Source organism: Zootoca vivipara, chromosome 3 (genome assembly GCF_965207765.1).
Source record: "Zootoca vivipara chromosome 3, rZooViv2.hap1.1, whole genome shotgun sequence".
NCBI lineage: Eukaryota > Metazoa > Chordata > Lepidosauria > Squamata > Lacertidae > Zootoca > Zootoca vivipara.
The window spans coordinates 102,419,419-102,443,472 of record NC_142586.1 but is presented as its reverse complement, the minus strand read 5'-3'; the positions used below and the strand labels follow the sequence as shown (position 1 = coordinate 102,443,472).

The 24,054-nt window shown below is 43.5% G+C and overlaps 1 protein-coding gene across 8 annotated transcripts in view; it reads left to right on the top strand.

Annotated features, from left to right (window-relative positions):
* Positions 1-23,777, top strand: part of KLHDC3 (kelch domain containing 3) — a 52,644-nt gene extending 28,867 nt beyond the window's left edge. For all 8 annotated transcript variants that reach the window (XM_035111135.3, XM_035111134.3, XM_088666775.1 and 5 more), the window contains 3 exons: positions 21,497-21,570; positions 21,812-21,890; positions 22,463-23,777. In XM_035111135.3, coding sequence (XP_034967026.1) covers positions 21,497-21,570; positions 21,812-21,890; positions 22,463-22,529 — 220 coding nt within the window. In that variant the 3' untranslated portion in view covers positions 22,530-23,777. The remainder of the gene's footprint in view (positions 1-21,496; positions 21,571-21,811; positions 21,891-22,462) is intronic.
* The last annotated feature ends 277 nt before the right edge of the window (positions 23,778-24,054 follow it).

Here is a 24,054-nt window from a genome sequence, read left to right as displayed (position 1 = left end):
TGTGAGTGCAGCAGAACTTTTGGCATCTGAGGTTTTTCTTGACGGTAACCATATGTTAAGTATACGAATCTATAAATATAGACAAAGTAAATGTTTATTATAAATTAATTTATTTTCTCACCTGTTTTACTTTGAAAGTTTCAAAGTAAGTTTTAAGCACAACCTACTAAGCTCTTTCCACTGTGACACCTTCTATAGTAATAAACTTGCAATATTTAAAGACAGGCAAGATGAGATTAGGGTGCTCCTAAAACTAAAATGAGTGTTCTCAAGAAACCCATAAACAGATTTAACAACCAACAGACATAACTTCAGGACAAAATACTGTCTCGCCTACTGGTCTGTCTTAAAGAAAAAGAAGAGCGGAGCGAGAGGCTCAGACAAGTGTTTGATGAATGGTTTGGGAGTATCTGAAGCTGCAATACTTCTACCACTACAGAAGTGTTGATATGATCAGACCTGCATGAGAAGACTCTGCAAGCCCCCTTGTAAGAGGCTATAAATATTTAAACTTCCTTTGCAGTGAGCGTCAATAATAACATAACCTAATTTTTTTATAAGCATCTCATTAATGTTGTTATGACAGGACTCAGTAGCCTGACTGGATTCATAAGCTTAAAAGCTTCAGAAGCCAGGAATATCCACTTTGTTAGGCATCACCCTGTTGAAGACGTACATCAAAATTGAGAATATCAGAAACTTGAGACCAGCAATGACAAACCAATTTTCCATATCATTGCCTTGGGCTGGCGGTTTCCTTCCCGTATAGCAAACTATACATTCCGTTCTTGAAGGCAGGATATCTCGGATGATGGACTGGGCTATTGATCTGATCCAGTAAGACTTATCTGATATGTTATTTAGACAGCCCCATTAACTCATGAGATTGGGAAGAACCAGAAGGTCATAAAGTCAAACACCTCCCCCTGAAGCACAATCTTCCAGCTATTGCACCACATCTATCTTTCTCATTCGCTCTCCCTCTGTCACACAGAGATGCACACTCCCTATCAAAGTGTCATCTGTGTCACAAACCATCCAGTCAAGTTGTGTCAGTCTCTGATAACATCCATAATTTTTCTTGCCCTGCAGCAGAGGTGGATAACTTGTGGATTGTCAGATGTTGTTGGGACTCCCAACTCCCACCTGCCAGAGCCAGCATGGCCAATAGTGAGAGATAATGGGAGTTGTAGTTCAGCAACATTTAGAGGGCCATATGTTAGCCATGCCTGACACAGTCAGTCACTCACTGAGAGTGAACTCTAGTGTAAGGTAAAGGGAACCCTGACCATTAGGTGCAGTCGTGACCGACTCTGGGGTTGCATGCTCATCTCGCATTATTAGCCGAGGGAGCCGGCGTATAGCTTCCAGGTCATGTGGCCAGCATGACAAAGCCGCTTCTGGAGAACCAGAGCAGCACATGGAAATGCCGTTTACCTTCCCGCTGTAGTGGTCCCTATTTATCTACTTGCATTTTGATGTGCTTTCAACCTGCTAGGTTGGCAGGAGCTGGGACCGAGCAACGGGAGCTCACCCCGTCGCAGGGATTCGAATTGCCAACCCTCTGATCAGCAAGCCCTAGGCTCTGTGGTTTAACCCACAGCGCCACTCTAGTGTAGCACAATATTAATCAGATGTCTGGAGTAGCCCCTCCATGTGGGGCTGCCTTTAATGATTTGGAAACTTCATCTAGTACAGAATGCAGCCAGCTGGATGTTGAGGCTAGGCAATCAGATTCTGTACTGATGCAGTAGTTGCCAATGCTGTTTCAAGCCCAATTTAAAGTCCGAGGGCTGCATCCCCTCATAGGCAACCTTTGGTGTGTGTATGCCAGTAGTGGGCATTGCCAAAGGCAAAATTGGGTGTGGCAATGAATGTGACACTTAGCTTTGCACAGTAGTCTACACTCCAGCCCCACAAAATTTGATTTCTGCACCTACATACACCTCTCCCCATCCAGGCAAGCAAGTGGCATTTTCAGAATCGAAGCACACATTCCAGCAAGGCACAAAGTACTCAAGGAGGAAGCTGAGCACAGCTGGGGAGGAGGCATGGCCCGAGAAAGTCCCAAGGATCAGACACGGAGGCCTGGTGGGGCTGTATTTCACCTCTGGGTTTCAGATTCCTCAGTCTAGTTCCTCATAAATGGTTTGGAATGAAGTTATGTGCAGCCTTACCTTCACATATCTCAGCCTACACACTGATCATCATCCGAAGCCTTGCTTGCACACCTATTTCCATTATGGATACTAGAACACACAGTGAAGCTGAATGTTGGAAAACTCAGGACAGACAAAGTACTTCTTCACACAGCACATAACTGAACTATGGAATTTGCTTCCAGTAGATAGTGATGAACACCAGCTTAGATGGCTTTAAAAAAGAATTAGACAGAATCATGGAAAATAGGGCTATTAATGCTACTAACCGTGATAATTAAGTTCTACCTGCATGGTTGGAGGGAGCATGCTTTTGTACATTGGTTGCTGGCAAACAGAAGTGGGGAGTGTGCTGTTGCACTCAGGTCCTACTTGCAGGCTTCCCATAGGTATCTCGTTGACCACTGTGAGTACAAGATGCTTAAACAGGCCTTTGGCTTGATCCAGTATTCTGAGTTTAGTAGACTCAAGGAAGCTTGGTTTTAAGTTGCTTTGCGTTGCCCTGGGCAAAATAAAGTGCCTAACAAATGAAGGAAGGAAAGAGAACGTTTTTTGGCAGTGGTCTCACTTGTGGAATGCTTGCCAGTGGGGCTACATCATGCCCCCCTTCATACCTTGAATATTTCTTGGATTTTAAAATTTGTTAAAGTTATCGTTATTTATTTACCAGGGTGGGTATGTTTTTAGTGTTATTGCTGGTCCTTATCTGTTCCTAGCTTTGTGTATTACAGTTATTTATTATCCTTGAATCTTACTGCTAATTATATTGTATATTGTATATTGATTGTTGCAACCTACCTTGGGAGGGTTTCTAACCCTACAAGACTGCCTGTAAATATGTTTAATAATGATTATTAATTAGGTCATTTGATCTAAAAACGTTTTACTTGTCTTCGCATGCTTCTTCCTTACACCCTGCCTGTGAGCTAGGGGGACTAAGGATAGTACAGAAGTCACTTTTGATATAGGAAAGATGTGGGGAACTTCCAGCATTGTTTTTACACTACTGAACAAAATAATGATAGCACTACTTTTAATTATTATAAATATAAGGTAAAGGTAAAGGGACCCCTGACCATTAGGTCCAGTCGTGACCGACTCTGGGGTTGTGGCACTCATCTTGTGCTATTGGAGCCGGCATACAGCTTCCAGGTCATGTGGCCAGCATGACAAAGCCGCTTCTGGCGAACCAGAGCAGCACACGGAAACGCCATTTACCTTCCTGCTGTAGCGGTACCTATTTATCTACTTGCACTTTGACGTGCTTTCAAACTGCTAGGTTGGTAGGAGCTGGGACCGAGCAACGGCAGCTCACCCCATTGCAGGGATTCAAACTGCTGATCTTCTGATCAGCAAGCCCTAGGCTCTGTGGTTTAACCCACAGCGCCACCCACGTCCCATTATAAATATAGGTCTACAGAAAAGAGAAGGATATGCGTATCCTATTTATACATATTTTATATTAAGTACAATACATTTAGATCTAAATAGAGAGAGGTCTAATTATTGTAAACAATGAGTGTGATTGTCTATCATGATAGTATGCACCATTTCAAAACTTTAGAAAAGTCACTTTTTCTCAAAATTATGCTGCCAAATTTTTATCACCTTAAGTGAAAAGGTAACATGTTACTATAAGCATATTAAAGCAATGAAATAACAGTTCCAATAGCTTCTTCAGTGTGGTTTCCCAACCTTCATTCTTCACTGTTGGGAGTGTCACAATAAAAGTGCATTTGAAGTGCCTATTCTGTGTCCGATTTTTTTTGGGGGGGTGGACTTTTATTGCATGTTAGTTTCCCCACATCTTTGGCTGGTTTGATAAGACTCTGTTTATAGTGTCGGGAGAGGATAAGAAGGCCAGAAAGGGGGGTTGGGGTGGAGAGGGAGCTTGGTTCACTTCCTCTGAGTAGCTATCAGGTACGCTCTGGAGCTGGCTGGCTTGATAAGACGTTTTTCCAGGAAGTTGTTGTAAATGAAGAGGTTCCTGCATCTTGTATTGTCCTGAAGGTGACAGGTCACCAGGAAGTGGGGGTGAGGAGGGGGGAGGGAAGAGATAAAATTTCAGCACAGGGCAAGGATTAGAGAGAACATAAGTGGAAAAATAACAGCCAGCAAGTCTCTGGATCCATTGGAAAAATGGGACAGGAGGCATCAAATAGGGAGAGCTAAATCTTATCTGTCTCTTATTCAGACCCACAGGAGCCCTTGCCTCCCTGCTTTTTGCATAGCCTGTATTTCACATTTAGTTTGCAGTCTTCCACTGAAGATAGACATAAGCTTTTAAAAGAGGTGAGAGTGATAAGTTTGCCACACTGCACCCACACATTTCTTCTGTTCTTTCTGGACAGATGCATTTTGCATAAGCAGTACAAAAGCCACTTACTGGAGATAATAGTGGGATAAATGTACACAGTCGGAAATTGTTCTGCTCTCTTCTCATCTTCAGTTCTGTGGTGAGAAATTACTTCCTTCTGTTTTCAGATGTTTCTGTGGTGTTTTCTGTTGGTATACAGTATAGTGAGGAGATCTCAACAGTTTATCTGCAGGCCACAAATCAGTGTTCTCAGATCTGCTGCAGGCTCTGTTAAATAAATATCTATCCCATTTCCTGAGGGGTAGTTATTTTAGCCTGTTCAGCAAAAACAACAGAGAGTCTTGTGGCATCTTAAAGACTAGCAAATTTATTAGGGCATAAGCTTTTGTGGACCAGAGTCCACTTTGTCTGATGCATGGAATGCTGTCTTGAGTTGGCAGGGATATATAGTCATACACATGGGTGGAAAGAGAGAGAGAAAAATATGTTAGCAGTAAGATAAGAGGGAAATGGAAAGGCAGGAAACACAGCTTAAGTGTAAAAATAATTACAGTGACCAAACACAAACATGTTAGCAGATGTATACTTTGATTCAGACATATATACAAACTTCATAGCTGGATGTTGAATGTTTAGCTAATCAACTCTTAAAATAGATCCTATCCTGGAGGAGCTGACCCTCTGCAGCTCCTCTTGCCCAAAGAAGAAGAAGAGAGTGCACAGCTTCACACTAACAAAATAGAATAGGGTCAGGATAATTTTGATTAAATTAGCCAAACATGAGCTAACAACATTAGCAAAAAAAGATTTAAAAAAGAGACGCGGGTCTAATCTACTGAGCCTCTTGGGCTTGCCAATTAGAAAGTCGGCAGTTCAGATCCCTGCAGTGGAATGAGCTCCCATTGCTCTGTCCCAGCTTCCCCCAACCTAGCAGTTTGAAAGCATGCCAGTGCAAGTAGATAAATAGGTACCGCATCATAAGCATTTACTTCCTAAACAGTGAGATTACTATGTGTGATATCTTGGGACTGAAGTTCCCTATTTCATTTGTTCTGTACCATATGCAATACTAAACAGCGCTTGGTAGGACTTCAGCAAAAGGCACTTGTATTGCACATGTACAGCATAGTGTTGATGGATGGAGGTTGCTAGAAGAACTGTATTACTGCTTATTTGATGCTTCCCGAAGGAATTCTGAATGTAATTGGATGCTCTTAAGCTCTCCATTTCCAAATTTCTAGATGCCTGGGAGTGCTGCATGTACTTTTTGTGTGTAGGATATGCAGTGGTGGCTGACAAATAAATTTGATTTGAATTCAAATTAATTTATTGGTCTTGCATTTACTGTCTAGGGAGCTCTGTGAGAGATGTTATTGTCTGTTCTTGCCAATACTCCTCCTACCTAAGTTCAGCTGAGTAAAGTGTATGGAAAGTTCTTAAGGGAGCATAAACTGATGCTCAGATCATCCAGTGTGAAACAGTCAAGCTGACCTACCAGCTTGACTGGCCCCAGTGCCTGGCTGATAACAGAGTAGTAGGTGCCCCAGGTTATCCCTTCATGGGAGCCATTCACCCCCATGTCTGGCCTTACATGTCTACAATCATTTTGGCCTTGAACTCGGACATCTTTTAGCCCTTAAGACTTGTCTGTAATGCAGTAGACACTGCTTTTTTCTCCCTCACAAAGATAAGGGGTGCATTAGGGTTTCCTGACGGATGTGAAATAAGGTTAGATTATCCTGGCTGGGAAACTGCAGAGCTGTGGTGCTTGAAAGAGCTTTATCGTGAGCTCAGATAGACAGTGCTGCTCTACAACAGGTGGTGTCCCTGCTAAGGTTGAAGCTATTGGAAGAATATATTTGCCCTTATGTGCACTTTTCTCAGGGCAAAAATTAATAATGGCAACTATTCTTCCATTTTCTGGTAGAAAAGTGAGAATATCAAATCAAATCAAATTTATTAAACGGTCACAGATCAATTCGACTCATGCAACGAGTCAGCAGAGCATAACATAGAAAGATACAAAGGACAATTTCAATGCAAATAAAACAACAACAACGCTTTAAAGTTAAAAAACATTAATGAAATTAAGTGTTAGCATTCCCCTGCGAATTGCCATTGGGAAGCTCTTGTTTCCTACGTCTAATAGCAGATACACAATATTTAGCAACATTGGTCGTAATTTTGGGGTCCTTATCTTCTACCAAGGCTCTCAGACGTTGGGATTCTGGTTCGTTCTTAAGCTTTTGTACAGCTGGGGTAATAAAGGTCAAACGTAAATCCTCGTAGAAACTACAGTATAACAATACATGTAAATTTGTTTCTACTTCCGATGAGCCACATGGGCAAACACGTGTCTCATGCGGTTTACCCTCATACCTGCCTTGCAACAAGGCAGAGGGGAGCACATTAAATCTGGCCATGGTGAAGGAATGTCTGTACTTGGGTGTTTGTAATTTTGTCAGATAATTTGCAGGAGAGAACCCTCTCCCATAATCTCTCATTGCAGCATGTTTGTCCATTTTGCCCATATGACATTGCAGCTCCACGTCCCAGATACATTGGTGCACTTGGTTTCTAGCTCTCTCATATCCTGCCGCTATCAAGGTCTGCGGAGAAAACCCCAAACTTCTTAACTTTTCATACAAAGTGTCTTTCTAATTGGAATAATAGGTATCTAGCAATGTTAGAGGTGCCAACCCGACCGGGGGAAAAATAAGTTTTAACCAATAGTGTATCTTTAGAATCCACAGCCGTGCACTGACGGGTATTTGTCCAACTTCTAAGCGGACAGCTATATTGGATACACACGGGGGATCCCTAATAGGCAAAGAAAAAAATTAGTTTGAAATGCCTCCAGGGGAGCGAAGTTTTTGAAACTGCAAACCTGGGATCCATAAGTGAGTTGCAGAAATATTTTTGCAGCGAAAACCTGGGAGGTTGCCGGAATATATTGGCCCCCTTTTCCGCAATAAAATCTTGTTAGAGCTTTGGTTGCTCTTCCTGCGTTGGCGATGGTGTTTTTCATCTGATAATGCCAGGAGCCCCTTTCCTGAAAAGTTATTCCCAGGTATTTGAAGGTTGCTACCTGATCAGTTGGTTGACTATCAGTTTTCCATTTATGTTTTCTTCTTTTTTTTTGAAAACTCCATAATTTTAGATTTGCTATAATTAATTGATAATTGTTCAGCTTGGCAATAATTAGCAAGTAATCTCAAAAGTTTCCTTAAACCAACACAGGAAAAAGAAAGTAGGACTGCGTCGTCCGCATACAAGAGAACCGGGAGGGGCATACCTGCTAATTTGGGTGGGTGGGCATTTTCTTTCGCCATATTTTCTGCTAAAGAATTAATATAGAAATTAAATAATGTTGGCGCAAGGACACACCCTTGTTTGACCCCCGTGATAAGTTTGAATTTCTTTAGTTAAGTGTCCCTGTCGATCACATCTTACCCTGACCCTAGTATTTTCATATAGACTACGGATAAGGCGCAATAAGCGTCTATACTTGTGGTGCCAAGCTTTTCCCAAAGTCTATCCCTTGGTATTGAATCAAAAGCAGATTTAAAATCTATAAAAGCTGCATATAAGGAGCCCTCTTTCCTTGAGTATTTTTCCGCCAGATGTTGAAGGATCAGGGCTTGGTCTATAGTTGACTGCTTTGCTCTGAAACCGGCTTGTACTTCTGATAGGATGTGATCTCGTTCCATCCACTCAACTAATTTGTCACATAAATGGGCGGCGTACAGTTTGCTAATAATACTTAAAAGACTGATTGGCCTGTAGTTAGCCGGCTCGGTTCTATTTCCTTTCTTGAATATTGGAATAATAATTGCTAGACCCCAGTCCTCAGGGATAGTAGCTGCTTGATTTATACTACGGTAGTAAACAGGGCGGCTAGCACAGGGGCCCACCATTCAGCATTTGTCTTAAGAAGTTCTGGTGAGATGTTATCTGCACCTGGGGCTTTTCCAGATTTAAGTGATTGGATAAGTCTAAAAATTTCTTCAGTGGTTTCAGGGGGCCATTCAGTGCCGATATCACTCGGAGCAGGAAGCCGGGCCGGGGCCTGTTGATTTGATGAGTATAATGAAAGAAAGTGGGTCTCCCATGCTCCAGCGGGTATAGAATATTCAATTTCAATCGGGGAGTCTTTCCAACTTTTTGCAATTATTTTCCAAAACGTGGCAGAATCTTTCCTTCGGGAGGCCTCTATTAGGCACTGCCACTCCTCCCTTTGGGCCCGGAGCTTTTTCTTTTTAATCAGAGCTTTATAACTATGTTTTATCTCAAATCAATCTATCGGGAGCGAGGGTAAGTTCACTGATCTATAGTTCCTGTACTTATCCATCAGGAGGTGCTTCGTAGCGATACATTCCCGGTCAAACCAGGGTTTAGATTTATTAGGGAATAGAGATTGGCGTGGCGTTTTTTTAAGGGTCAAATAAGGTTGTAGGGACAAGATCAAATCCCGGAACATAACTAATCTAGCCTCTGAAGATGGTGAGTTTACGAGGTTATCTCTTCTAACAAGAAATGTAAGTGAGAATATCCCATTGACACAAAATTGTTAGCTTGTGGATGAAATTGTAGCTTAATTTGATTTGATTTTAAAGTATCACATGCTGTTATGCATCCGTCTTAACCCTCCTGTGGTAATGGAGTGGCTGTGTGGACCCTAGGTGGTGTTTGAAATATTTGTGCAAACCTGAACCAACTTCATACTGCATCCTCAAGAATTATGTTGTCCTGTGGTGTTTCATCTCTCTCTAGTGTCTTTTCATTTATTTAATTTTTTTTTGCATGCTACCAGGAACCTATTGGTATGGAAGTGAATTTGGGGGGGACAGGGACAGTCTAGTTGACCTTAAAAGATTTCCTTTGACTTCACCCATCCTTGTTTGTTAATAACATTGTTGGGAAGGTACAATTTGAAGAAAAGAAGTGGTGTGCTGGAAGAGGCTGCTTAACCCTTCTCCTTACCACTTATTTTCAACTGCAGCACCATACCACCCAGCCTGTTTTATCCCCACCTAGCATCTCAGGTTCCAAAGCAGTCCCAGATGTCTTGTGGCAAGCCTGCTGGAGAAAATCTCAAAAAGGTTCTGAATGAGTATTTTTTATCTCTGTCATCATGTTGCAGTTCCAAATCCAGAATAAGGTATTTGAACTCCCAGGTCATTCAGTCTTGCTATACTGCCGCACAAAGACCTACTTTGGGCTTAGCCAGCCTAAAGATGATGAAGGGCACTAGAAGAGGGCTCAGTGTCTTCCTCATGCAGTTAAGCAACAGGCATGGAGCAACTCACAGGAGGATTTTTCTAGAAATACAATAAGCTCCAGACATTTAATAAAGCAATACAGGACCAGGACAATGTGGAGCATCTTTACTGGTCCCAGACACTTCATTTCCCCCACCTGGATTTGGACCTGAAAGACTAGGACCAAGTGTGGGTACATGGAGGGCAAGTTATAGGCAAGCACAGTTTGAGACATTGCACATCATTACTAATGACAGAGCATGTCTGTTACGGCATCAGCATTATCTTCTCATTTCCTGGCTTTGTGTATCTTAAGCCAACATGAGACCCTTACTCTGGCATTGAACTGGTAGGTTTCTTGATCATATTTCTGTGACTTTGATTTGCATTCCTCAGATACACACACACACACACACACACACACACACACACACACACACACACACACAGCTCCTTCATTGTACTCTTCCTTGATTTAGCTAATAGTTTTTTGATGGGCAGGTAACAGGACCTTGTTCTTTTAAGAATGATTCCTTTGGGTCCCGAAGAACATAAAACATGAATCCTCTGTCCTAGCTTTATTGAATTTACTTGAATATATCTATTAAGCACTATATAAATAGGAACTAAAATATCTCCTGGTTGCTGAAGAAGCCAAGGCAGAGTGCTGTTTCATATTTAAAAGCTGTCAGGAAGAAAGGGAACTAAAGAGTAAAAATGAATAGTATGCTATTTATCTTGTTAAAACCCACCAGTGACATACTCAAGGCTCTGTAGTAGACCCAGTGTTGAATTGAATGATTCTATAGAAACAATAGGTCAAGGATAACCATATTCTGTGTTCTTATTCACTACTGGTGGAAAATAACCAGCGTTGCTCAGGAATTCTAAGGAACCAATTTATAAATTAATAATAGAATATAATGTGGTAGATTCTAGGGCTGTGCACAGGTCCCTGATCTCCAGCCCTCCCCCCCCCCCCAATACCAACCAAAGTGGCCAGAGGGTTCAGTCCAGTTGAGTGCTGTTTCACTAGTGTGTTCCTCATGGGGAACAAGTTGGTGGAGCAGACCCCTTCAGCCAGCAGGATTGCATCCTTGACAAGGTCACAACTGCAGTGCTACTGCACATCCTCAGCTACTATGCCAGGCCTGCTTGCCCACTCCTCTGTGTCATTGCCCCTCAGTGTAGTTCATGCCCTAGCCATTCTTCCTGCCACTGGCAACAACGCCACCTCCTACCACTCCATGGCTGGCACTTATCCAGCTGCTATCGCTGCTGCTTCCACCAGCCCGAGCATGCAATATGAGAAGCAGTTGTCTGAGCTGGACCCACCTCACTCACCGCCACCCCCTACAAACTGATTCCTGCACCAACCAACTCCATCTTCATGGGTGCAATAACCAATGGTGAACTACCAACTGACCCCTGGTCTTGGCCCAACACATTGTTGGTAGCTGGTTCTTCTCTTCTCCCCCCCCCCACTGGTCCTAGGGTTAGGTCTCCTCTTCCATCCTTGGGACCTCTGCAGCCTCACACCTGCCCCTGGTGTTTGCTTCCTCAGCGTGTTCCCTTTGAGTAGCATGCTGGCAAAAGGTCCCCCTGCAGCAGTTCGGAACAGGTTGGTTCAGCATCTTAATTCAAAATGGTATTTGACAGTTTCCAAACATAGACCAAAACATGCTCCTCAGTCTCAGAAACTTTCATGCCAAATTGGGTGACGATATCTTCAGGAGTGTCCAAATCAGTGCAGTTTGGAATGGTTTGGTCCGTCATCTTGGTTCAAAGTGGTGTCTGATGGTATCTATCCAAATGTAGACAAAAACTGGTTCTTCCATCTTAGAAACACTTGTGCCAAATTTGGCAAAGATATCTTAAGAGGTGTCCAAATCCATAGAAAACGGACGGACAGATGAACCACTTCCCAAAATATATAGTAGACATAGAGGTGCGAAGGCTAGAAGTATATTTTACTGCATGATGTTGATTGTACTAATGTTTTTAATCATTCTGAGCACAAAGGAGACGGCTAAAATTTTAAATATATAAAATAAAAAGGAATTGGATGGAAGTGCTCTATGAGTTGGGGCACATGCATGCTCAGACATATCCATTTCTAAAAATCCAAAGAGATGTGGCACTGAAGTGTGAAGACACTTGCTTCCTCTCACCCACATAAACGCCAGTTGAAAATATTTATTTTCTTTGTGAATGCTGCTTCTTTTTACCACAGCTTAATTTGAAATTTGATAAAATTGCTTCAGGAGACCAACTGCTGCTAGTTGGCCATCCTGGCTGTGGATTGTAAGACAACGGACATCTGCAACCCATAACTAAAAGGAAATATTGGCACTAGCATGATGAATGAAATATCAAAAGTAGATGAAATTTAATGCAGTTGCATAGTCAGTAAAATGTAGTACCAAGGAACTTTAGAATTACTCACATCCTTTACAGACTGTAATCTAGCAATTACTTGAGAAGGCTGCTATGTATCTGGGGAAAGCCGAGTTAATGGCTCTGTTCTCAGTGTGCTGTCATTTTGCCAAAGCAAACCCTTCAAGACCAAGTGTGGAAAACCATGGCAGAAGGTCAGATATTCTGATGATTAAGAATGGTTTCATATTTTGGTTCCATACCTAAAGTGATTTTTTTATATATATTAGTTGACAGGCTGAGGGGAAGCAGAGAAACCAAATGATTAAGCATGTAGAAAACTCTATAAAGAGATAGGGATTTGTGTTATTTCACTGGGGCCAGGCAGAAAAAGTATTTTAATCAATACATGCCAGGCCATTAGATTGGAAGCAGAGATTCCAGAGAAGATTGTGAATAGATAGCAGGAACACTCACAGATACAAGTGGGACCTTCAACGAAATGTTGCCATGTGTAATGCTTCAGTTCAGGATTCTAGCCAGATGTGCCAGCTTACAGGATATTCCATTCTATCACCAAATTTTTTAATACATATAATTTTTTTCCACCCAACAGTCAGTGTTCTGTGGTCACTGAAAATGCTCAGTTCTTATTAGCTGATTTTGGGGGAGGAGCGCCCGCTTAGAGGTTTTTCTTTCTCTCAAATGTAGTAGTAATTTTATTTATACCCCACATATCTGGCTTCATTTCCCCAGGCACCCTGGGTTGATTCCAATGCACACAAAAACATAAAACATCAGACATTAAAAACCTTCTAAAACAAGGCTGCCTTCTAAACGTTGTATAGTTATTTATCTCCTTAACACCTGATGGGAGGGCATTCTGCAGGAATAACAACATTTAGGTATTCCTGCACTTGCTGATACCACCCATTAGTTTGTGGGTGGTGCCAGATGAGCTACATAAGAATCTGCTTTTGGAGAATGAGTCGGCCATTAGTGCATAAAATGGTAGCTGTATGAGGCAGAAAGATGAAACCTCCTATTTATCTCCAAATATTGGTGATTTGAGTGAGGTCTTCACAAAGCAGTCATTTACACAGTTATGTAATATCAGTGATGTACCCATAGGCAGATGAAGCATAGTATAATCCACTCTGATTCTATGGCTCTTCCATTCCACCAATTTGTTTTTATTTATTTATTTATTTTTCATTTATTCAATAACATTTATACACCACTTGATTGTAAAAAACAACAACAACCTCAAAGCGGTTTACAAAAGATTTCCTTGCTTGCATAAGGTTTACATGGAGACTAGATTATGTTCAGTCTTTATTGAGAATTTAGATTTCAACACAACAGTGAGCATTTATCCTGATTTGCTTGTGGGGTGTTTATGCATCTCCCCATTAATCGCTCATTCTTTCCACACTTTTCAATGCACTTCCTTGTCACTGTCGAACTTATTTCTATTTAAAAATGAATTTGCTGTGCTAAGTCAACAGAGTGCTTTAATCCACTTTGTCCAAACCTATCTTTCCAAGGATGCACTTGAATCCCTTCCACGAAATACTGACATACTGACAGTCTAGAGTCTCCCTTAGTGTAAGGCAGCAAGGGGAGAGACTGGCTTAATGTTTGTTTATTTTTTGCACAGAATCTGCTTCTCTCCCAGTCGCTTGCCTATTATTCTGTTTAAGAGTCTGCCAACCCCCGGTATCTGTTATTCGAGTTGATTTGGTGGGTTAAAAAAAACACACCTCTAGCAAGAAAGAATCCTTTCAACTTTAGAGAAGAACTCAGACGTCACTGGTGTTGTGGAGTGATCAAATACACAACCTAAATCTGATTCCTCCCCCACTGCTCCCAAGTTGGCTGCTTGCTAGGGGTCTCTGTGACCTTCTGTGATAATGAAATTTCCAGATGGTGCAGGAACATCCTGCCCTGGCTGTTGCGAGGGCAGAGCAAGAAGCCTTGTTTGTTTGCTAGGGAAGAAGAGAGGCTGGAAAAAATGAAGCAACTGGGCAGAAGCTTGTACAAACAGGTCAAGCCCATGCCCCCAAAAGTATCCCCTTTCTAACATGCTCAGGTTTCTCCTTTCTTAAACCACGGCTGACAGATCTGCTACAATTCCATGCTCATCTTGGGTATTTCTTTGTGTGCAGCATGCAGAGATTTGCTACCACAATTATTCCTGGTACTAAGCAAAGTGATTAAGGCAAACCTGTTGCCTTGATGGCGGGATTCTGAACGGCAATGCTGAGAGGAGAACCGAGGGAGTCTAGTGTGTCTTTGAATAGAGTTCATATAAGATGGGAGGGAATTGCAAAGCTAATGTAGAGTTGGGATTCCCAAGCTATGGTCTGCAGACAATGAGCAGTTTGTGAGCTTCATTAAGGTAGTCTGCAATGTGTCTGTAAAAATACTATTCAAAATCATACAGCATCTGGCACAGTGCATTACAATGGCTACAACAGGCAGAAAAGTCATTAAGAGGTCCTCCAAGACTCTCAGCAATTCATGCAGGGGAAATATAAGGAACCACTGATGCAGAGTAACACTGAGTGGGGAGTTTGTATGTCTTGGGCAGAGGCAGAGAGGGGGGAACTACTGCAAGGAAGTTGTATGGATAGAATCCAGTGCTGATTTTAATTTTGGTAACCTGCCAGGGTACGTAGGAGTGCAAGGTAAAAGTGTTTCAAATAAATTTCATGGACTGAAATAAATACATATCACAGTCTCATTGCTAATGCAGGAATAGCAAAGTGGGGAAGGGAAGATGTGACGACCCTGGTCCCACTCTACCTTACTATCACTGCGACACAGGAATCCAGAGGGGAAAACACCCACCCTCTGCTCCTGCCGCCTCAAAAATCAACCCCTTTTACTGATGGGTTTCTTAGTAAGGAGAGCCTTCCAGCTTGCGTGACCTGGTACCTTAAGAAACTCTAGGCTGTCCCACGGAATAACCCCTTTGCCTCCAGTAAAGGGTCTCCCTCAGTTGGATTCCCCCACTGTAGGAGTTTGCCCTAGGCACTCTGGCAACTTCTTGGCACCTCAGGTTACCCTTCTAAGCCTCCTCCGTGTAACTTCAGGACACAAACCACCACCTCCCTGCCTGAGGTGAGTTTGGCCCTCTCTTGAGTCACCACGGCTGTGAGTCCTGGTACCTCGCTGGAAAAATACAGACGGACCTCTTGTTGGCAAAAACAGAGATGAAGTTTTATTGTGTTAAAAACATAAGTGATTCTTTAACGTGTCATTTATTAATTAGCTTTGTTCCAGTTGTACAAAATAAACTCAGTCAAACATTTAACTTTAAGTTTTCCTAGCCTCTTAACTGTCTTCATACAAGCCACCACATAACACCACACCACACCTTCCTCCCTCTCCCTCCTAACAGACCAAACCGACTCTCCCTCCTTTTTTAAAACCGGGCACAGTCCCGCCCCCATCAGAGTTCTATGCCAGTCAGGCTGGAGGTGGGTTAACTCTTTGCCAGCCGGGCAGGAATAAACATTTTAAAAGTGCTTCAATTTGTCACATATCTCCCCCCACCACAAAGACATTGTGTCGGCTTGCTCTTAATTAACTAGAGCAATGCCAAAACAATGGGCTTGGGGTTAAAAATACATCAATGCATTCTATAACATCCATACTACAAAGTCAACTAAATTCACATCTCATAAACTTGTACACAGATAAATCATGTTTGGCATGTGTTAGATTATAACTCCTTAGCACAAATGTCTTGCTAGGGTTCCCACCATTTCATATAATAATTTGCACCATTCTATACCTCTCAAAAATACCTGGATAAAGCGTCCGCTATGATGTTTTCTTTCCCACTTATGTGCTTGACATCAAATGTGTAATCCTGTAACTGCATGCTCCACCTGATTAACTTGCTGTTGTTACCCTTCATTTGGTTTAGCCATTTCAGCGGTGAGTGATCGGTATATAGGGTAAACTTTCGGCCCCACAGGTAAGGCTTCAGTTTACCTACGGACCACAAAATCGCTAGGCATTCGAGTTCTATGGTAGAGAGGTGCTTTTCCCTCTCCAATAGCTTCCGGCTGATATATAACACCGGGTGTAAAAACCCTCCTTCTCCCTCCTGTGCCAGTACTGCACCTAAACCAACACCTGATGCGTCCGTCATTAAATTAAAAGGGCAAAAGAAATAAGGTGCTTTTAAAATGGGCTCTGTCATCAGAGCAGCCTTTAAAAGTTCAAAAGCTTGTTGACACTGTGTGGTCCAGATAATCTTATCCGGGCGGCTTTTCTTCGTGCAGTCACTCAACACAGCCGCGTGAGTGCTGAACTGGGGGATAAAACGCCTATAATAACCTATAGCTCCTATAAAGGCACGCACCTGCTTCTTAGTTTTGGGAGCCGGCCAGCTTCTGATGGCTTCCACTTTGTTAGTATCTGGCCTGATCACTCCCCCTCCGAGAACATGGCCTAAGTATTTAACCTGTCTTTTCCCCATCTGACACTTAGCCGCTTTTACTGTTAAACCTGCCGCTTTTATCCTCTGGAAAACCACACTTAGGTGTTGTAAGTGATCTCTCCACGATGGGCTAAATACCGCTATGTCGTCAATGTAAGCAAGGGCGAACGTTTGCAGACCCCTTAGCATCCTATCGATGAGTCGCTGGAACGTGGCTGCCGCGTTCTTTAATCCAAAAGGCAACACTTTAAATTCAAACAACCCATCTCTAGTGATGAAAGCGGTTTTGGGCTTGTCTAAGGGATCCATTTCCACTTGCCAGTACCCTTTTGTTAAGTCAAGTGTAGATATATAATTCGCTTTTCCTATGGTCTCAACCAAGTCGTCCACCCGTGGCATGGGGTAAACGTCCGGCACAGTCACCTGGTTCAACTTTCTGAAGTCTACACAGGGACGAAAGGTATTGTCTGGCTTCCTGACCAAGAGCAGGGGCGATGACCAGGGGCTGTAAGAGGGCTCAATCAATCCCAGTGCAAGCATCTCCCTGATCTCTGAAGAGACCAAGTCGGCGTGCTCCCCCGTCACTCTGTAAGGAGGGGTAGCTATGGGTCTTGCTTCCCCTGTATCTATTTTATGAGTTGCTAGGTTGGTCCTCCCTGGGATGTTTGAGAAGATCTGAGCAAACTGAGCAAGGACTATTTTTAACTGCTCCTTTTGCTCTGGGGTCAGACCTTCGTCGAATGACACCTCTGCTAGAGTTGTGCCCTTACTTAGCTCTCCCCACCCAGTTAAATGAATCCCTTGGGTCACCTTCCCCTTTACTTGTAACACCAACTTATTTCTGTCAAAATAAGGCTTAAGTAAATTTACATGAAAGTTTTTACATCGGTTCCCTTCCCCATCTAACTCTACCAAATAGTTCACCGCAGAAATCCTCTCGACCACTTTGAAGGGACCGTCCCACGACATCTCCAACTTCTTTCGACGTCTTGTTCTTAACACGAGCACACTGTCACCGGGCTGAAAAGATCTGTCTCTTGCGTGTGCATCATACCACTGCTTCTGTCGACGCTGTGCCTGCTGCAGGTTGTGAGCAGCTTGCTCCCGTAGCTCTTGAAGGTCGCTCTGCAGCTCCTGTAGATACGTCACAACATCAGGGCTGTCGATCTGCTCCTCCCCTGACCACGCTGCTTTCATCAAGTCTAGGGGTCCTCGTGGCTGTCGTCCAAATAGGAGTTCAAAAGGACTGAACCCTGTGCTCTCCTGCGGCACTTCGCGATAACCAAATAGGAAGTGTTGCAGCCTCTCATCCCAGTCGTTAGGATGATTGATGGAATAGGTTTTTAGCATCCGGCTCAGGGTCGAATTAAATTTCTCCGTCAAGCCATTCGACTGTGGATGATAAGCCGTAGTTTTAACATGCTTAATCCCACAAAGAGTTAAAAGCTCTTCCATGGTCTTGGACGTGAAGGATGTCCCTAAATCTGTTATAATTTCTTTGGGGAATCCCAGCCTTAGGAACACCGACATGAGGGCTTTTGCTACAGTCTTTGAGTCAATGTCCTTTAGAGGTATTGCTTCTGGATAGCGCGTAGCATAATCCACGAGGCATAAAATAAACTTATTCCCCCCTTTTGTAACTCTGGAGATAGGCCCGAGGATGTCCACTCCTACTCTGGAAAAGGGCTCAGTAATTACGGGAATAGACTGTAACAAGCCTCGCGTTTTGTCCGCTCTTTTGCCTGCTTTTTGGCAGATCACACAGGACTTGCAATACTCTTTGATGTCTTTGCCCATCCCAGGCCAGTAAAATCTTGCTTGGATTCTATCACTAGTCTTTCTAATGCCTAGATGCGCTGCTGAGGGTGCGTCGTGTGCCATTTGTAGCACTTGCAACCGGTAAGTTCTTGGCAACACTAACTGTTTCTTCCTTTCCCAAACAGCAGCAGTTTTCCTCCTCCTAGAAATTCTATACAATCTTCCCTCAATGGTGGTAAATAAGCAGGGGTTCTCCACAGTTACTTCTGCAGTAGGACTTTGTGCTTTACCCCACAGCTCTTTTATAGTTTCATCCTCTTTTTGATCACTCAAGAATTGGGCACCGTGCTCCTGGACCACTGGCACGCTAATCAGCCCTTCATCCTCACTAGGATCTATGGGTGACTCTATAACTGCAGGAGGATTACTCTCAGTGACTTGAGACTGTGACCTAGTTATCACTTGAATACGGTGCTTCTGACTAGCTAGGTCATTCCCTATTAAAAAGGGTACCTCCAATTCATTTAGGATTCCAACTCTCCATTTGCCACAAAATCCTTTGTAGGTAATATCAACTTCAGCTAATGGTACTTCAAAATGTGGGCCCCATATGCCTTTTAAACTATAGGACTGACCCTTGAGGTACTGCTCCTTTGGAACAAATTGTGATTTAACAAGTGAGACTTCTGTTCCTGTGTCCCTCAAACCAAAAAAAGACTGACCATTTAATTCAATTGGCTCCATGTAATCTTGGTTGCACTCCTGCTCAGCCCTCCAGACCTGTAAGACCTTAGAAGTAGTCTCAGCTGAACTGTCTGCTTTCTCTGAGCCTTCTGTCTGAGGCGAGCTATTTTCCTGTGACTGCATTACCAGTTTTACTTGTTTAGCTGCAGAAGGTGTAGTTTGCGACTTAACCAGCAGGGGGCACCTGGCACGTACATGGCCCTCACGATTACAGAAAAAACAAGTGATTTTCTTAGACCCTGTCTTGTCAGAAACTGATTCCCTGACAGGAAAATTTTCTTGCCTGTCTTTATTTTCTCTGTTTCTCCATGGATTACCCTTCTGTGAGTGTTTTGGGAATGCTATTTCATTGAAATCTCCTTGTAGTTCGTCTAAGACCTCAGCAACCTGTGCCACAGTTTTCAGTTTTTTATCCCTCAAGAACCAACGTAAATTGCTAGGGATTTGCTTAAAAAATTGTTCTAAACAAATTAATTGTTTTAACTCATCAAAGTCCTTCACTCCACTCCCTTGAATCCATCTGTCAAGTAATTTATCTAAGCGGCTAGCTAGTTGGGCATAAGTCTCTTTATGTTCCTTTTTTGCCTCACGAAAAGCCTTTCTGCTTTGTTCAGCCGTGAGTCCACATCGAACCCTGACCCTTTGCTTAAATACTTGGTAACTTGACAGCTCTTCTTCCCTCAGGTCAGCATAAATTTCACTTAGTATCCCACAAATTTGAGGTCTTAAATAAAGCATCCAGTTCTCCTCAGGTATTTGAAATTCCACACAAACGCGTTCGAAGGTAAATAGAAACGATTCGACATTATCGTCTTTTCCAAATTTGGGGAACCTTTTTAAATTAATTGCGGTACTATCATTGTTAACTGGGCTACTAGTTAATTCTGATCGCAAACGTATCTCCTCAAGCTTCATTCTGTCCTGTTCTAATTGAACCCTTAACCTCTCGGACTGCATTCTCTCCTCAGCTTCAATTCTAGCTTTTTCTCTCTCACTTTCAGCTTCAATCCTAGCTTTTTCTCTCTCACTTTCAGCTTCAATCCTAGCTCTTTCTCTCTCACTTTCAATTCTAGCTTTTTCCCTCTCACTTTCAGCTTCAATTCGGGCCATCTCAATTCGTAGTTTCATCAGTTCTACCTCAGAACCTGGGCTTCCCTCAGCCCCTTCCGTTCTTTCATCTCCTTTTGCCTCTCTGGGTTTTCTTACGTGAGTCATTTTCCTCACAGGAAAATCCTGACAGACTCAAACCAAACTAGGCGCGTGAGCTTTGAATTTCGATCACGACGCTGCCACCAAAAATGTGACAACCCTGGTCCCCACTCTACCTTACTATCACTGCGACACAGGAATCCAGAGGGGAAAACACCCACCCTCTGCTCCTGCCGCCTCAAAAATCAACCCCTTTTACTGATGGGTTTCTTAGTAAGGAGAGCCTTCCAGCTTGCGTGACCTGGTACCTTAAGAAACTCTAGGCTGTCCCACGGAATAACCCCTTTGCCTCCAGTAAAGGGTCTCCCTCAGTTGGATTCCCCCACTGTAGGAGTTTGCCCTAGGCACTCTGGCAACTTCTTGGCACCTCAGGTTACCCTTCTAAGCCTCCTCCGTGTAACTTCAGGACACAAACCACCACCTCCCTGCCTGAGGTGAGTTTGGCCCTCTCTTGAGTCACCACGGCTGTGAGTCCTGGTACCTCGCTGGAAAAATACAGACGGACCTCTTGTTGGCAAAAACAGAGATGAAGTTTTATTGTGTTAAAAACATAAGTGATTCTTTAACGTGTCATTTATTAATTAGCTTTGTTCCAGTTGTACAAAATAAACTCAGTCAAACATTTAACTTTAAGTTTTCCTAGCCTCTTAACTGTCTTCATACAAGCCACCACATAACACCACACCACACCTTCCTCCCTCTCCCTCCTAACAGACCAAACCGACTCTCCCTCCTTTTTTAAAACCGGGCACAGTCCCGCCCCCATCAGAGTTCTATGCCAGTCAGGCTGGAGGTGGGTTAACTCTTTGCCAGCCGGGCAGGAATAAACATTTTAAAAGTGCTTCAATTTGTCACATAAGACTTCGCTGCAAAGAGACTATTTCCATCCTGCCACATCTACGATAGAATCCTTTTGAATTGCAGAGGATAGGGCAGAGGTAAAGGAAATAATATTGAAGGTTAAAGGAATAGATGACCGCATTAGACATAAGGTAGTAAAGGGAGTAGGAACTGAAAACAAACAGCGTTGGCTTGGCCAGCAATAAACACAGAGGTTATTAAAGAGAGTCTTTGCTATCAGCAGCTGCACTTTGTTAGGTAGCGCTGAATTCAGGGAAGCCCTGTGGAATAGTTCAGAACTCTGGAAGAATCCGAAACAGAGCCTTAATTTGAAGTGAATTGCAGTGATTGATGGGGTTCTCTTTGTTTTCCACAGCCCATCCCCAGAGGAAGGCATGGGAGATGAATTTGACCTGATGGATCACTCGGACCTGTACATCTTAGACTTCAGTATGTGAACATTTCCTCCTTATGTTGCCTTTAGTAACTGCTTCCCCTAGGTTGTTTTCCCCTGGTGTGTTTTCTTCATATTAAAACGCCTGGTCAGAGTAGCTGCAATAGTTGTACTGTCTCCTTGTCCCATTGAAAGAGCTGCCTAGTACAATGAATTTGGCTTACCTTTTATGCTTCTCATGGGCTGCTTCCAAGAAGGGCAGTTTTATCATCATACTGTATGCTTCTTTTTCTTCAGGTCCCAGCTTAAAAACACTCTGTAAACTGGCAGTGATACAGTATAACCTCGACCAGTCCTGCCTCCCTCATGACATCAGGTAAGTTACTTATCCCCATGCAGGGATGTTCAATATATCTAAACCACTTGTTCTATACTACACAAGAGACAGCCTTTTACCAGGGCAGACTATTTCCCCCTCTACCCAATATTGTCTGACTGGTACCAGGTCTCCATTAGGAATATTTCCCACCACCTGCTGCCTGATCTTTTTAATTGGAGATGCCAGGGTTCAAACCTAGGACTTTCGGCACATAAAGCACACACCGTGCCATTGATTTCTCTTCCCCCAGCCTTCCCATTTCATGTTTGTCGTCATTGATGGCATCTGTCTGTCTCGAAAGGCAATGGAGTGCGTCTCCAGGGGTGAAGTCAAACCGCTGCATTAGCAGCACCGAAGTGGGAGGTCCTGGGCTGCCCAGACAACAAGACCCCCTCTCCCAGCCTCACTGATGTGTTCCAAAGGAAAGCAGAGCAATACATTTGGCACCAGCTTGGCTGCCGGAGTTGCCGGAAGGAGGCGTACACGGCACCATCCAACCACCATGTTTAGTAGCTGAAACATATTGTTTTATTGTACCTGTGTTTAATTCTAGCCCATTGTCTCTGCAGGTGGGAGCTTGCAGCAATGACGACAAACAGCAACATCAGCCGACCCATCTTCTCCTCTCATGGATAATCTGGTCTCCTGCTCCCCCTCCCAGCTACCCTCGGCCCCCTGCCTTGCAGACATCATCCACTGTCTCCTTCACTGTGCATGAATGTTTAGCCTATTCAGGAAAGGGGCACTGCTTCACCGCCACATAAGAGATTTCTTTGTAGTCCAGCGCTAGGAGGGCTCTACTTGCCCACCCTGCTGCCACACCTCTCCAGCTGCAACTTTGCCGAGACCTCGCCTTAAAGGCAGCATGCATGCAGAATTGGACAGTGCGCTCTACAGAGAAGCAGTGCGGGTGTGTTCCTGCTCCTGCTGCTGGACGCTACAGCTTACATCTCCCTATGGCGGTAGTACAACTTGAACAATAGGAACAAAAGAAACTCAGGACTAACTGGTGTAAGGCCAGCATGTGCTTCGCATAAGTCTAGAATCAAAGGCAAACCAAGCAAGGACTTACCAAGACCCAACTTCTCTACGTCCCTAGCCATTTTGAGTGCCTGGCCCTCACCATTAATCCAAGGGCTGAACCGGGTGCCCTGTCTTAAGCCATTTTCTCTGCTCTGCTGTGAGCGCAGAAAAGCATGCCTCGTCTTACATATTTTGAAATTTGACTGGGTTTGCCCTTCACCATTGGGCATCCAGGGGAATTCCATATATATATATATGTATATGTATATGTGATAATCAAGCACTCGCTGCCTTTACAGTAGTGTGGACTTCTGTGAGGTCAGACTCTTTGCTTGGAAGAGGAGGGGAAAACAATGACAACTCTGCCCAGCTAGGCAAGGAGTGGCCATCCAACATCTCGTAAGACTGAGTAGAACAGAGACTTTTCTGTGCCTGTTGCAGGAGAGGTCAATGCAAGATCTGAAATGCTGCTGCCCAGTTTCATGTGTACAAGCAGCACCTCTGAATTTATAAATACGGGGGGGCGGGGAAGCTAAACTTTGGTAGCCTTGTGTGTCAGTGCTTTTTGTATGGCTGGAGGGTGAGTGATGGGGGCACAGGGTCTGGAGATCGCAAACTGAGCCTGAAGTTAGAGAACTGGTCTCACTTTGTGGCTAATGGCATGCACTGGGAAGCCACCTGCTCAAATCTTCCTTTGACCATGGACTTGCTGGATGACTTTAAGCAAACTTCTCAGCTTCAGCCCCCACCTGAAATTCAGGAGTATTACTTGCCTGCCTTACGGAGATGTCGTAAGGAGAAGTGAAGTGTTTCATATATTCTAAAGTGTTATATAAATGCTCCACATTATTTAAGATAAAATTGGGCTTCGTCGTCACCCTTATTAAATGAGGCTTTCAGCCAGCCAAGGCCACTCTGGTGCCTCAAAGCTGCCTGTCTCAAATGTCCCATTGACCAATTTAACCCAGTATCAAAATTACACAATTTTGGGCGGGGAGATCAGAAGCTCATCCCTTTTGCTTTCTTGCTACTTTTATTACCCAAACATATGACCTGCTTTGTTTTCTTCTGTGTCCGTGAAGAGGTTGACATCCCAAAATGCTAGCAGGACCCCATGGACTGAAAAAAAGCATGGGGG